The sequence below is a fragment of the Nyctereutes procyonoides genome, unplaced genomic scaffold (assembly GCF_905146905.1).
Source record: "Nyctereutes procyonoides isolate TBG_1078 unplaced genomic scaffold, NYPRO_anot_genome, whole genome shotgun sequence".
Classification (NCBI taxonomy): Eukaryota; Metazoa; Chordata; class Mammalia; order Carnivora; family Canidae; genus Nyctereutes; species Nyctereutes procyonoides.
Genome location: NW_026575135.1, coordinates 18,527,577 through 18,541,806, shown reverse-complemented (window position 1 = coordinate 18,541,806; position 14,230 = coordinate 18,527,577). Strand labels below are relative to the sequence as shown.

At 50.7% G+C, this 14,230-nt stretch overlaps 1 protein-coding gene across 2 annotated transcripts in view; it reads right to left on the bottom strand.

Annotated features, from left to right (window-relative positions):
- Positions 1-11,474: 11,474 nt before the first annotated feature.
- ANKS6 (ankyrin repeat and sterile alpha motif domain containing 6) overlaps positions 11,475-14,230 on the bottom strand; it is a 47,748-nt gene continuing 44,992 nt past the window's right edge. For both annotated transcript variants that reach the window (XM_055302624.1, XM_055302625.1), the window contains exon 15: positions 11,475-13,693. In XM_055302624.1, the coding sequence (XP_055158599.1) occupies positions 13,589-13,693 (105 nt within the window). In that variant the 3' untranslated portion in view covers positions 11,475-13,588. The remainder of the gene's footprint in view (positions 13,694-14,230) is intronic.

The following is a 14,230-nucleotide window of genomic DNA, read 5'->3' as shown; positions in this document are numbered from 1 at the left end:
GACATAACCCACACCAACATGTGGCTGATCTGGGGTTTCTCACAAGTCACCCACTGCTGTGAGCTCAGTTTCCCCCAACGTGGAAAATGAGATTCACCATGGAAACCTTTCCAAAAAAGCTTCAGAGAGTGGAAATGAAGTGTTTGCAATTTTAAAGATCTTAAAAAATATTTTATTTATTTATTTATTTATTTATTTATTTATTTATTTATTTGAGAGAGAGAGAGAGAGACAGACAGCATGAGCACAGGGGAGGAGGCAGAGGGAGAGGGAGAAGCAGATTCCCCGCTGAGCAGAAGCCCACATGGGGCTCAATCCCAGGACCCTGAGATCATGACCTGAGCTGAAGGCAGACACTTAGCTGACTTAGCCACCTAGGCACCCTGCAATTTTTATAGATTTTTAAAGCACCTACTGTCTGCTAAGCACTAAGGTTCATTTTTCTCATTTAATCTTCCCAGTCATCACAGGAGGAGAAATTTATTATCCCCATCTTACAGATGAGAAGGCTGAGAAATTCTGAGGTTCAGAGAGTTCTCAGGCCCAAACATCTAGGATTGCTATGCCCCTGCCCTTAGACTAGAAACTGCTGGAGGAGGTCACCAAGGCGATGTGACTGCTGCTGTACCTGGGAGCTGGACCCCGGTACCAGAAGGTCCTCATCTCACACCTGTCCTTAGAATGCGGGTTCCACTTGCCTTCCCCACTCCCAGAAGCTGCTCTAAGGACACAGTCTGGGGATCGTAAGGGGGTGTTAAGGCCATCTGGATGTATACATGACTAAACCCAGCTAAGACCTCTGTATAAATTTTTAAGAGATCCACCCCTCTTGCAGCCGTCCAAGACAAGCCTTGTATGTAAGTTCCCTTGCTTATCAACCCCGCAGCCTACCAATCTAGAGTGGCTTGCCTCTTTCTTGGATCTCTCCCTGCCCTCCCCCATATGGGGCCCTTTTCAGAGTACACCTGGGAAGCTGCCAAGTAGCTCGTGAAACAACAGAAACATGGAGTGATCTGGGGGGTTGGGGGGTGGGGGTTAGCTCTTCTGTTAGCTGTTTAGCTCTCAAGTTGTTTCAGGCCAAAAAAGTAACTCCAAATATGAAAGAACCACAGTCCCCACTTTCCTGCCTGGGAACCAAATTACAGACAGTGCTGCCCGGATCTTCCCTCCCCTCTCCCAGCTGAGGCTCTCTTATAGCCCTGGCAGCCCCAGGGCTCCCCAACCCCAGCTGCTGAGCCCCACGAACTTCCTTGAGATGGCAATGAGGTGGTTCCGATGGCTCTGAGCAAGTGGAAAAGGGGGTGGGATGGACAGAGGGTGAGTGACAGCCCCTGGGAGTGGAGCTTCCCATTAATACAACAGGATCCGGAACAATCAGGGCCATCCCCAGGAGTGTGGGGCCAGGAGACATCCCAGGTCCCCAGCCCCTACTCCACTGCCAGGAGATGCTGCTGCCTATGATCTGGTGGGTGGACAAGGGAAGAGGAGCTTGAGGGCAGAACTTGGGAGTCTGAGGTGGGGTGAGGTGACTTGGGGAAAACACAGCCGTTGGCATGCGCTCTGTCATTGCTATCCCGGGGTGTCCCGCGCCAGCTTCGGCCAAGGGTCCTGGGTTCGTGTCGGGACAGTGGTCTCAGATGCCCCCTCTCCTCGAGGCTGGATAGAGACTATTTCCAGCCAAGCCCCATTCAGAGGACATTCCCAGGGCCCAGCCACCAAGGAGCTGAAGGGCCAAATCCTGATGCTTCTCAACTCAGGTACATGTCAGCTGTGGAGACAAGTATCAGGGTAACTCTAGGAGCAATGGGTCTTCTTTCCTGTCTTAAAAAAATGATTAGCAAGTCACAGAATGTCAGAGCCGACAGGAACTGCAGAGGTGGTCACGTGGAAGCTGCCTCACAGTGCACATGGGAAAACAGGGCAAGCCGGACTGCACGGCAGCCTCCCTGGGCCTGCGTTCCCAGCAGAGCGCTCACCTCAAATGATTCCTAGCAGCCCCCGTGAGAAAAGCGTTCATCCCTCGAAGACCTCTGCTGAATCCGGAGCTGCAATGGAAGCGGGACGTTCCTCTAGATTTTAAAAACTCAAAGGCGTCACCCTCTCGTTTTTAAAATTTCATCCTGATTCATTTGGACAAATGTGCTTCGCAGAAACCTTGTTACTCCCAAAAAAACAACAAAGAAGTGATGGCTTCCTGAGCCGAATCCCTGGGAGGTGCAGGACTCAAGAAACGTTCTGCTTTTCATCTCACAGAGCCCGTGGGGAACCTGAGAAATCCCAAGTCTCATGTTTCCCGGGGAGCAACATGACAATGCAGGAGCAAATACCAAAGGCAGCAGCGATTGGTGGAGAAGGACAAAGAGGGGATTTTAGAGTTTGGGAGGCTCAGATGCATGTGCCAGTTCTGTCACTGATGTGCTGTGTGACCTTAGGGAGGTGTCATCCCATTCTGTTTGCTCTCTCATAATTTGGAGGAAAGACTGAGATACTCTCACCCTTCCAGAGTCAGCTCTGCCTGGTTCCAGGCCCCCCCATCGCTGTCCCTGGACACCACCTCCAGCCTTCCCTCCTGGCTTGCAAAGCCTAGGAGGGCTGGGAAAGTGTCTCCCAGCATGGTTTCTTTCCATGTAAGCTCAGATTTGCTAAGTGACTTGTCCACATTTCTTTTTCGGGGGAAGTGCCAGCTAATGGATAAGGAGTACCTTAGGTGCTTCGTCTGGATCTGACCAGGGAAATCAGCAGGAAGACAATCTCTAGATTGCTCTGGGCTGACGTTACTGCTACAGGATGATGTTAATTCTGCTGTTTACAGAAATAAGTCCAGTGTGAGTCGAGGCTTTTTGGTGTTTAAAACCAGATGGTATTTCCTGCCTTGATCAGCCTCAGAGCTTTGGTTCCCATGACAACCTCAAAGTTCCACCTACTGCAACTTCCCCGGTCTCCAAGCTTCTTCCTCTTCCACCATTGTGCCAGGGTCCCTGGAGAATAAAGCCACTAAGTAGCATGTGCACCGCACTTTACAGTTTACAACACACTCCAGTATTTATTATCTCACTTACTCCTCACCACAGTCTCAACAGACGGCGTTTGCTGTTCTCTCCATTTCACAGATGGGAAAACCAAGGTTTCAGAGATGGGCTGATCTGCCCTCTCAGCCCAGAGTAGTGTCAGCAGGACTCAGATCCAGGTTTTATGACTTGGAACCTCAGGTGAAGTTGGCTACACCAGGGTGAGTATGAATGCCCTGCCCTGCAGACCATCTACTTGCTTACGGTTTCTAAGTGGTTCAATTCCAGTCCTATACACTGGGTCTAGATCAAGGAATGTAACCTCAGCAAGTTACTTGGCGTCTCTGTGATGTGTTTTCCTCACCTGTGAAATGGTTAACAATAACGGTATCTCCAGATGGCTGACAGGATTAAACTAGCATGTGTGTAAAAGCACAATGAGTGCTTACTGGGTGTCAGTGGGCCTGAGAAGCCCAGGTGATTTTCAGTTCTACTCTAACCAGCATGTGATCTTGGGTGGATCACTTGGCTTTTGGAGCCAGTTTCCTTCTCTGTGTAAGAGATGAAGGCATCATGGTGTTCATAAGGATGTCGTGGATGAGGGGATTAACATATGGAAGGGACCTTGGAGAGCATCCTCTCTCACTGCAGCCTGCACATGCGTCCCCCGGGGGGGGGGTCTTGTGAGGATGCGGGTTTGGGCTCAGTAATGTGGGGGCACACCTCAATTTCTTAGAAGCCTCCAAAAGGTGTCAGAGCTACTGGTCTGAGGACCACACTTTGAGTAGCAAGGTTGTAGGTTCTAAGAACATCATGCAAACGTTACCACCAAGTCTCTGCATGACTATGCAGACAGCCATGCTCATAGATTATGGCCTCCAGTTACAAGCTCGGTCAAAAACGCCAGAAGTTGGAGACCTCACTGGGAGTGTCAGCAGGAGCCCTTTGGAGAGTTTTCCCAGGTGGGAGATTTCCATCAAGAGAAGGGCTCCTTAGATCTCCAGCCGCCCCCCCCCCAGCTCTGCTCTGTATCCTGGAGCCCCCGTGGGGCTCTGGTGAGAGCTGTCCCTGATCTCAGGGCTCTCAACAGAGGATGGAAAAACGTAAATATGTTACATCTTGCACATCAAAATATTCTCATTGTTAATGACTTGTGTATTTCTTTAAAAATAAACTTTTTATTTTTTAAAAGATTTTATTTATTTATTCATAGACATACACAGAGAGAGAGAGAGAGAGAGAGAGGCAGAGATACAGGCAGAGGGAGAAGCAGGCTCCATTCAGGGAGCCCGACGTGGGACTCGATCCCAGGTCTCCAGGATCACACTCTGGGCTGCAGGTGGCGCTAAACCACTACACCACCAGGGGGCTGCCCAAGTTGATTTTTTTTTTATTTAAAAAGTTTATTTTTAGGGCAGCTCTTGTGGTGCAGCGGTTTAGCGCCACCTGCAGCCCAGAGTGTGATCCTGGAGACCTGGGATCGAGTCCCACGTCGGGCTCCCTGAATGGAGCCTGCTTCTCCCTCTGCCTGTATCTCTGCCTCTCTCTCTCTCTCTCTCTCTCTGTGTATGTCTATGAATAAATAAATAAAATCTTTAAAAAAAATCAACATGACCCAGGAATGCTAGAGGATCCATGTACAAGTGTGTGACACAATGGAGATCAAGGTGGAGCTATCACACAGATCCATAGAACACAGTTTGCACCTCATATTTTCTTGTCCAGTTCTTTCTTCCGTATTCTTTGTATATAATTGCAGACTGTAAACTGAATTATGTGTGTTAAGTCCATTGCTTTGCAATAAACACATATTCTCCATTCATTCTTGCAATTTGTTTGGGTGCATCCCTGACCCCCTGCTCCTCTAATAGCTGCCAGCTCGGGGCTCATTCATGTGGCAAAGCGCGGTGTCCCTTGCACCGTGGCTGGTGCAGAGATCCTTTGTCCCTGAACCCCAAGGAACAAGTTGAGGAAAGCACGACTAAAAGTGCCCGGTGCGGGCAGCCCAGATGGCTTTGCGGTTTAGCGCTGCCTTTGGCCCAGGGCCTGATCCTGGAGACCCAGGATCGAGTCCCATGTTGGGCTCCCTGCATGGAGCCTGCTTCTCCCTCTGCCTATGTCTCTGCCTCTGTGTGTGTGTCTCTCATGAATAAATAAACAAAATCTTAAAAAAAATAAAAAATAAAAGTGGCTGATGCCCCATGAGCACTCACTCTCTGCCAGGCACCGGACTTGGATTATTCAGTTAATCCTCATAATGCCTGTGAGCCAGGATTTTTACCACCCTCACCCCCACCCCAGAGATCAAAAGCTCCTCAAAGGCAGACGCTTTGCTTCCTTGGTGCATCGCCAGTTCCTGAGACAGTGAAAGAACGTGTCAGCCCTCATTCCAACAACGAGGAAACAGCTTGCTTACCTGGGGAGGGCTGCCACCAGCCACACGCCTGTCGTGAGCCTGCGGTTCCACGTGGCCTGGTGGGCATTCTCACAGAGGATTCTGACTCAGGCTCTTGACCACTGTCCCCCGTTGAGGAGTTAGTAAAATCAATCCTCCCTGAGGTGACCTCACCAATGAAGCCAACCTGCAGAAGGTGCAGCGACACTGGCACACAGCCTCCAGTTCTAGATCCTTCTTCATGGTTGAGGCTCCCCTCTAGGCACACTCAGCCTCCCCATTTATAAACCCTGCTCACAGGCTGGGCTGCCCAGGAGCTGACCCCAAGTAGAAATCAGCCTGTGGCATGTGGTTTAGGAGCTGTCTTGGGAGCGATCCTTGTAGTGGGGCAGGGCAATGGGAATGGGCAGAGGGAGGCTGGGCCCAGGGCAGGAGGCCGCCGTGGCAGGTAACGGGGAGTTGAAGGGGCTGAGCCCCTCGGAGGCATCAACTCCACGGCTCAAGTCCTTCACCCGACAGGTGTCCACGCCAACAAGGAAGGGCTTCTGCCAACACTCATCTGTGACTCAAAGGGAGCGTTGCTGATTGTGATGAAAGTGGAGACGATTATTCAACTGAAAGAGCTGTGAGCGAGTGAAGCGGAGAAGCTCCGAGGCCCTTGGGGAAAAGCAATGAGAACCAGAGACTGGGCAAGCGGCCTGGAGTGCCTGGGGTTATCTGGCGCCTGGAAGGTTCCCGCCTTCCAAAGGGACTTGCCTCCCCCAGAGCCAGGACAAGGGCATCCCCGCTCATGCGTGAGAGGTTCTGTAACAGGCTCTAGAGACCCCGACTTGAGACCCTCTGTCCTTCTCGGCCCTCTGGCAGAGGGGACAGAAAGGTGTGTGTCCACATGTGAGTGGGAGGGAGAGGGGAGGAGGACCTGAGGTGGTTATGGGTCTTTCACCTTGATGACAAGGTCCAGAGGAGCAGAGCGACAGGAGAAGGATGGAAGGCCAGCCAGGTGATGAGCTCCCCTTTTCTCTTTAAAACGTTAGGATAAAACGTGTAGAACATAAAACTTAACCACGTTAACCGTTTTAAAGTGCACAATGTAGGGGCATTAAACACATTCACGATCTACAACCATATCGTTATTTAGTTCTAGAACTGCCATCACCCTCAAAAGAAAAAGCCCCTACCCATTAAGCAGTTACTCCCCATTTCTTCAGCCTCCCAAACTCTGGCTGTCTCTACATGTCTGTCTATCCTGGAAGTTTCGTATTAAATGGAATCGCATAATACGGAGTCTCCTGTCTGCTGCTTTCACTCAGCGCGCCGTGTTCAAGGTTTGTCTATGTGGTAGCGCGTGTCCGCATTCCGTTCCTTTTCACGGCTGAATAATATTCTGTTGTGTGGCTCTAGCACATCTTGTTTATCCCTCTGTCTACTGATGGCCGTCTGGATTGTTTCCGTCTTTTGGCTATTGTGCCTAGTGCTCTGAATATTTGCATTTAGGTTTTATTTTTAAGACCTATTTTCAATTCTTTGGGTATACACTCAGGAGTGGAATTGCTGTTACCTGGTAATTCTATATTTAACTTATTGAAGAGCCACTCCCCCTTCTTTTTATCGATTTTCATAGAATCACAGGGCAGAAAAGTTTTTCTCAGACTTTTGGATTCACACGTCAATAAAACTAAACTGACCATCACCACCACCCTCTCTCACAAAGTAGGAGGGACTTGCGTCAAGGCCAGTCTTAGAAAATTGCATATATTTCATGTCAGGTAAATGCCTTCTTGTTTTCCTCACACCATCTCCACCTTTGGGTCACTGGGGAACCAACTGCATGGTCCAATCCCCATTTAAAGTGTGAATTCTCCTTCCAGCTGCCCTGTTAGGGGCTGGCCCGGCCTCTGGGCGCCCTGCTGGGGAATGCTCCTCCTCCTGGGTAGCTCTGGTTCTGGAATGTTCTTCATCAGAGAAAGCCTGCTCTACTCCCAGTGTCTTTGCTCCACCCTCTGGGGCTCCACTGGGCCTTATTCCAGCTGCTGCTGGACTGGAACCCTCACCCCCTTATGTGCTACAGTCCTGAGCACACCAACACGAGGTACTGACACCAGAAGAGGTGGAGATGAGGCAGTCCCCTGACTTGTAGGAATTCTTAGAACAAAGAGAATCTCCCAGTTATTTATAGTATTTCATGAGCACTACCCCCACCCCCCGCCTGCCAAAAAAAAATTGTGAACAAGCCATACAGACTAACAGGTTTTATTTTTGTTGTTGGCTGGGCTTAAACCAATTTAATGTTTCTCTTCTCTCTGTGTTGAAAGGCAGCAAGACAGCATGGAGAAAATGTGACTCCTCCTAGGAGTGAAGAGGTGAGACCCGCATTCAAACCCACTGTGCCTTGTTAACAGCCTTGGTAAGGTTAATATCTGTGGGCCACAAAACAAATGAACAAAAGGAAAAAAAAAGAGAGACAGACCAAGAAATAGACTCTTAACCACAAAGAACTGGTGGTTACGGAGGGGCGGTGGGGGGAGGGTGATGAAATAGGTGATGAGGACTAAAGAGTATACTTATGATAAAAAAACAAAATCTGTGTGCCATAGTCACTGGATTGGTAGGAAGGGAATCTGAAGGCCGGCCTGACGGGGCAATTGTAAGGGAGGCAAGGGAGCTCACAGATGCACCACACACCACAGGCACCTGCTCCGTAACAGTTATCACTGGAAGAAATCTGAGCAGCATTTGTGCCTTCGACGAGCAAAATCAAAGTGGGAAGACAAATTCACTGTTATTTAATATACATTTGGCAGACAAAAATCCTTTACAGAATCAAGTCCCTGCATGGAAATAACACTAAAATAATAATAAAAAGTAAGGTGTGGTGGTGAGCCACATGGAAACCCAACTCTGGGGGGCTGCAGCAAAATGGCAACCTGGGGCAGCTGAGCTGGGTGGCTCAGTGGTTTAGCACTGGACCTTCAGTCCAGGGTGTGATCCTGGAGACCTGGGATCAAGTCCCACATCCGGCTCCCTGCATGGGGCCTGCTTCTCCCTCTGCTTGTGTCTCTGCCTCTCTCTCTCTCTCTTTCTCATGAATAAATAAATAAAATCTTAAAAAAAAAAGGCAATCTGGACTCTTATCAAAAGATATAGTCGCCTTGCTGAGGACTTAGATAAGGCTAAACTCTATCCCAGCCTCACCCAGGAGGGGAGGACAAGGTCTCCCTGAAGAGGACAGCCATGCCCCTTGTCCATCAGCCCTAGGGAACTGGCTCTGACCAAACTGGGAACCTGCTGGCGTTGGCTCACCCCACTGGGCAGGGCCCTGAGGAGCGAGCCCTGGGTGGTCTCTACCTTAAAAAGAACTGGAGACAGATGAACTGGGCTTCCAGTGATTGTGCTGATTGCCCTTCTGTCATCCCAAGCTTTGGTGAATCACTGTCCATAGCGCCTGGCTGCTTAGACGAGGGGCTGAAATTCAAGGCAGGGTCTAATCCCCTCTTAGACTGCATGGTACAGAGGAGAAGAGGCCCCCTGAGGACAGTCTGGCAAGCCCTCCAGAAATATTTAAGGAGAACTTGCCCAGAGGAGGTGATTCACCTCCCACCTCCTCCAGGGAGGAGATTCATTCTCCGGCCTGTCCTACAGAATTTAGTATTGACTTTATCAGGGAAAAACATCAGGTATCCTTACATGTTCAACAAGATCTATTAGTTAAAAAGACGTGATTACGTTGCTTGAAAGGGACAAAGACAGATGGGCACGAGTGATGCTTCACAACATCTTCAGGCTGGGCTGCAAAAGTTTCCCTAGAAGGGTCTCGAGCTTTAGGAGGCATTCTGGGTGGCGCGGGTCAGGGTAGGTGCCCACAGCTGTGTGGTCCAATCCTGCCCTGCGTAGCTGTGTCCTTGGGCAGCTCCAAGGGAAGAGAAAAGTGGAAGGGTTTCCTGTCTCCTTGTCTGCTGGATCAGCTCCTGCAATTTGTCTGGAAAGCCCTCCTGCTTCTTTCTGTCCACCTTGCTGGGAATCCCAAAGACACGAACACCCCGAGTTAGGACTGCTGGAGCATGGGGATCCACTGTCAAGCCTTGCTTCCTGGGGCTCCGATGCCAGCACAAGCCATCTAAGCTGCTGCTCCCTCTGGCGGGAGGCCTCTTCTGGCCTTATTCCCTGCTCCCCACCCCAGCTGCCCCTACATCTGGGCAAGTGGGAGGTGGTGGAGGGAGGACAAGGGGACAGGAGATGGGGAGGAGGAGCCAGAGGGAGGGAGATGGAGATTGATTTCAGATGTGCAACCACAGTGCGATTTCTCAAATCTGCACAGCTTCACACAGTGTGAAAAGGGCTTTCTCACTTGCATCTGATCTTTAGCACCTTGGGGAGCACTAACTCCTCTTAACCAAAAGGGAAACTGAGATTCAGGAAGAAACAAGCCCACTGTTACTCAATATAAGTGGCTGAGCCAAAAAACCAGGTGCTGGAGTTGACTCTAGATTCAGTGCTCTTTCCAGGGGGACAGATCGCTTCTATGCATTCAAAGAAAAGAACCCAAATCAAAAACAAAACAAAACCAACCCAAGTCAGAAAAACAGGTATTTAACTCAATGCCAGCAATATGTAATCCACAAATGTCATATGTGGACTCACTTCACACAGGTTGTCCCCGCCCCCCCAGTCTGGGGGCCCGTTGGCTTCCTCATCCGCCAGCCCTCTCCTGTGGGGCCAAACCTGAGCCATCACAGACGATGCTCTTGGAGCCACGGACCTAGCACAGCCCTTCATTACAAGACTCCTCACACAGCACTGCAGAGTTTTATCTACACCTCTGAAGACACTGGGGGTTACTTAAGGGCTGGATTGAGTGTATTTTCACCCCTGGATCCAAAACATAAGCAGGGGCAGGCACAGGCTGGATGCTCAGTGCATGTCGGTGAGTGAAGGGATGCAAGAGTAAACACTCTCCTTGCAAAACTAGCTGGCCTCCACGTAACGGTCTGGGAAACGGTGGGAGCATCCCCTGGGGAAGCGTGGCTGGACAGCTAGCACACAGTAGGCGGGATACTGCACTAAGGCCGGGAGAGAGGGCCCCCTCTACCCTGCCGAAGACACCCTGCAACAGATGCGGAGTCCTCTGAGCAGGGTCCCAATCACCTCAGTCAGGAGACTCCCCTACCCTGACGTCCTACTGCCAACCAGGGCACCTCTGCCAAGAGATGCTGGGGACACAGGAGGACCAAGGACCCCTGACCCAGCCATGGCCCTTCAGTGTCCCCTCCCCTGCTCCCAGGGGCTGTGAGTCCTCACGGCTGCCACAGTCAAAGCAGATTTCCCTGACAGTGTCCAAGGAACCTGTCTTGTAAGAGCACAGTGAAGCAGCGCTCTGTGAGCGAACATACGGGAAGTGTCACCTGCTACATGGCCCCCATGAAGAGGCCCAGCACACGTGGGCATGCTGAAGGTTGGGAGATGTCCTGCACCTGGACAATCATGTAACCGGGCTTTAACCGATGTGCCCATCAAACCTATTTGATCACAAAGCCTCACCGCACTTTCACATATATGCTGCCTTTTTCTTGATGAAAAACCCATTAATATCCTATGGAACTAGTGTTCCAAGGAACACACTTTGGGAATGCTGGCTAAGGTCATGGAGCAAGGGAAACACTATGGAGAACAGCCTCTTGCAGGCAGGCGGAAGGTACACGTGGGGTGGTGGGGGGTCACCAGGAAGGGGAGAGAACACGGCCTGGAAAGGGTGCCAGGAATCTCACCAGGCAACACACAAACTGCCTGGAAGGAAAGAACCACTTGAGTCCAGTGAAAAAGACAAGAGAGGTGCCTCCCTGAGCCTCAGTTTTTCCATCTGCAAAATGGGAATCAGCCCTGGTCATCTCGGGTCATCGGATGAGATCAGGGGAGCTTGCACTGTGGAAAGCGGATCCCCTCCAGCATAGCTCTCTGTGTATGATGGATGTTCAAATAAACTTACCTGACAGGAAGCTGCACAAATATCGGGCTTATGAAAAAAAAAAAGAAAAAAAACAGGACAGCAGCAAGCAGACACAAGACCTCAAAGCACATAACTTGGGGGCCAATGTATTTCAGGGGCAAACAACCCACGGCCTATTGATAACCAACCCCCGAAGCCACAAGTACAACAGTAGGAACCCCGGGTGCTTCCAGCTCCAGGAGGCTACGTGGATCAGTGGAAGAGGCGTGGGCCCGGGAGCCCGCCAGTCCAGTTCTTGGCCAGCTCTGCCCACCCGGGCTGTGTAACCAGCACGCAGCTTCCCTCTGGGTCCCCCAGGTGTGCAGGATTCCCTGGGGTGGTGGGGAGGTCAGGCTGATGCACGCAGTAGGTGTTCATTGACCACGTCTCCTTAAAGGCCTGGCCTTGAGGGACCTTTATAAAGAAGCCTGTCACTGACGGCTAGAGAGAAACCGCCCTCTCCAGTCACGGTGCAAGTCGGCTGGGGCTGGTGGGAGGCTGAGAGGATGGAGGACGAGCTGGCTCAACAGGTGGAGGGTGAGCATGAGGTGGCTCTGGGCGACGTGGTCATGGCTGCCTCGAGAAGCCATGGAGGGGGAGCAGACCTTCGTGGCTGGGGAGGGACACATGAGACCACACCTCCCAAGGAGATCATCATGTGGCCTGGCAGGGCTCGTGGCAAAGATGGGAACTCTGTGAAGGCTGCGGTCAACTGCGGACTTTGTGCAGACCCAATGCTTTCTGCACGGTGGCTCTCAGCTCCGAGCAAGAGGTTAAGTGACCTGTCCCAGGCCACGCAGCTGGCCAGGCATGGGGCTGCAGGTGAACTTGGAGCCCGAGTCCAGAGCACAAGCTCCCCTGTACCATGCTGTCTCTCGAGGTTGGGACCGTCCACTCACGTCTTCTCGTGCCTATCAAGGTCCCCAAGGGTGGGCTGGCTCTAGTTTGTCTCTGTATCCCCGGCACCCAGCACATTACAGAAATGCAGCAAGTGTTGGCCAAATTACTCATTTGAAAACACTTCCAAAAGCTACTGGGTTTTAGAAGTCGGAGCCCACTAAAGTAATATGACACCGCAGAGAACTATAAGCACCAATTCCCTTCTGAGGAACATAGCATTAATGGGGTGTACAAGAAATTCCAAACACTTGGTTCCTTTGTCTAGAAAGTTTGAGCACCAAAATCCTTCCACAACGTAATGTATTAGGGTCTTCTGCTCCCACTTGAAGTGCAGGAAGCCCTACAGTGACATGGGGTGAGGTGCGTAGACTATCACAGCATCATCCTGCCCAACCCCTGATCTTGCAGGTGAGGACACTGAAGGCCAGAGAGAAGAAGGGAATCCAAGATCACACAGTGGGCCTACTCTTTTTTTCCTACAGAAAAGGTTGCTGTTGCAATGAAGAAAAATGCATTCAACATACATGTCCTGAATACTTGTATGTTGTATGCTGTAGGTGCAGCCAAGCATTAGAACAGAGTTACAAACAAGCAGTAAGGGACCGTGTGGGCTGAAAAGTTAGTTCTATGTAAGGGAGTCAAGAAAGGCTTCACTGGGTAGGTGACTTGTATACCAAAGAACAAGTTAGAAGTTTTACAGGAAGACATGCCAGGGAAAGCTAAGATTCCTTTAGAACATGTGCTGCCCCAGCTAAGTGCAGAGTTGCAGCTGGGCAGCCACTGCCTAAACAAAGATTGCATTTCCCAGCCTCTTCTGCAACCAGGTGGGGCCTTGTGACTACTGGTGGCCAATGGAACGTGAACAGGAGTGGATGGAACACTACCTTCAAGAGGAAGGTAGTTAAGAATGGCTGTGCCTTCTCCACCATGCATTTCCCATTTCTGCCAGCCAGAAACTGCCAGCCAGATGCTGAGGCCCCTGGGGATGACAGGGCCATGAGGTGGAAGGAACTGGGTCCCCAAATCACAGCGGGAAGCCACCTGCCAAGCAGAAGCAGCCATACAGGACTTCATGTGAGGCTAAGTCTACTGCGTTTGTGTGACAGCAACAAGGGTCACCAACTACTACAGCAGGGAAGAGAAGACAGGCATTCTGGGCAGAGGGAATGTGACAAAGGCATGGTGGTGTGTCCAAGCGTGGCATGTTTCAGGGAATGGGGAAGAGCTGATGGTGGCTGGAGCACTGCTATGACAGGACAATACTGGGATTCAGAAAGCTCAGGCTGGTGACCACGGGAGGGAAGATCATGTACAGGGATTGTTTCCAGGGGCCCTGGTATTGCTGGCGCTGCTCTCAAAGGAAGAGTGGAAGTTGTGAATGGTTTCCTGTAAAATTTGTCTCTCACGTCCCTGTGGAGGAAATTGAAAACAGACACAAAGTCTTGTTAAATCTTTTTTTTTCTTGTTAAATCTTTTAACTATTAGTTCAATTGACATAGTATTGTTAATGCTCGACTCATACTTGAGAAACCCATGGGTGTCTTGGGGAAAATAAATTATCTAATTAAAAGAGTACTGAGTTTAATAAAAACATGCTGACTCAGAATGCCCCCCAGCACCCACGGTCACAGCCCGTCAAGGCTGGAGAGGGCCCCTAAAATGCAGGGGTCCAATCCCTCAGACAAGGACAGGACACAGAGCCCAGGGAGCAGGACCGACTTGCCCCAGGTCACATGGCCTGCAAGGGAGGTTTCCTCCAGACTCACTCTGTGTGTCTTTCTAGCTCTCAGATTTCTGGGGAATTTGAGTGGGAGCTGAACTTCTTTCTGCTACACAGGGAGAGTTTGAACTGCCTTACTCCCTCTTGCCCAAAAGATGTCAGGTTGCTCTTCACAGTGATTCACTTCTCACTCTATCCCTGCAACATTCCCCCCATCCCTACCCCCT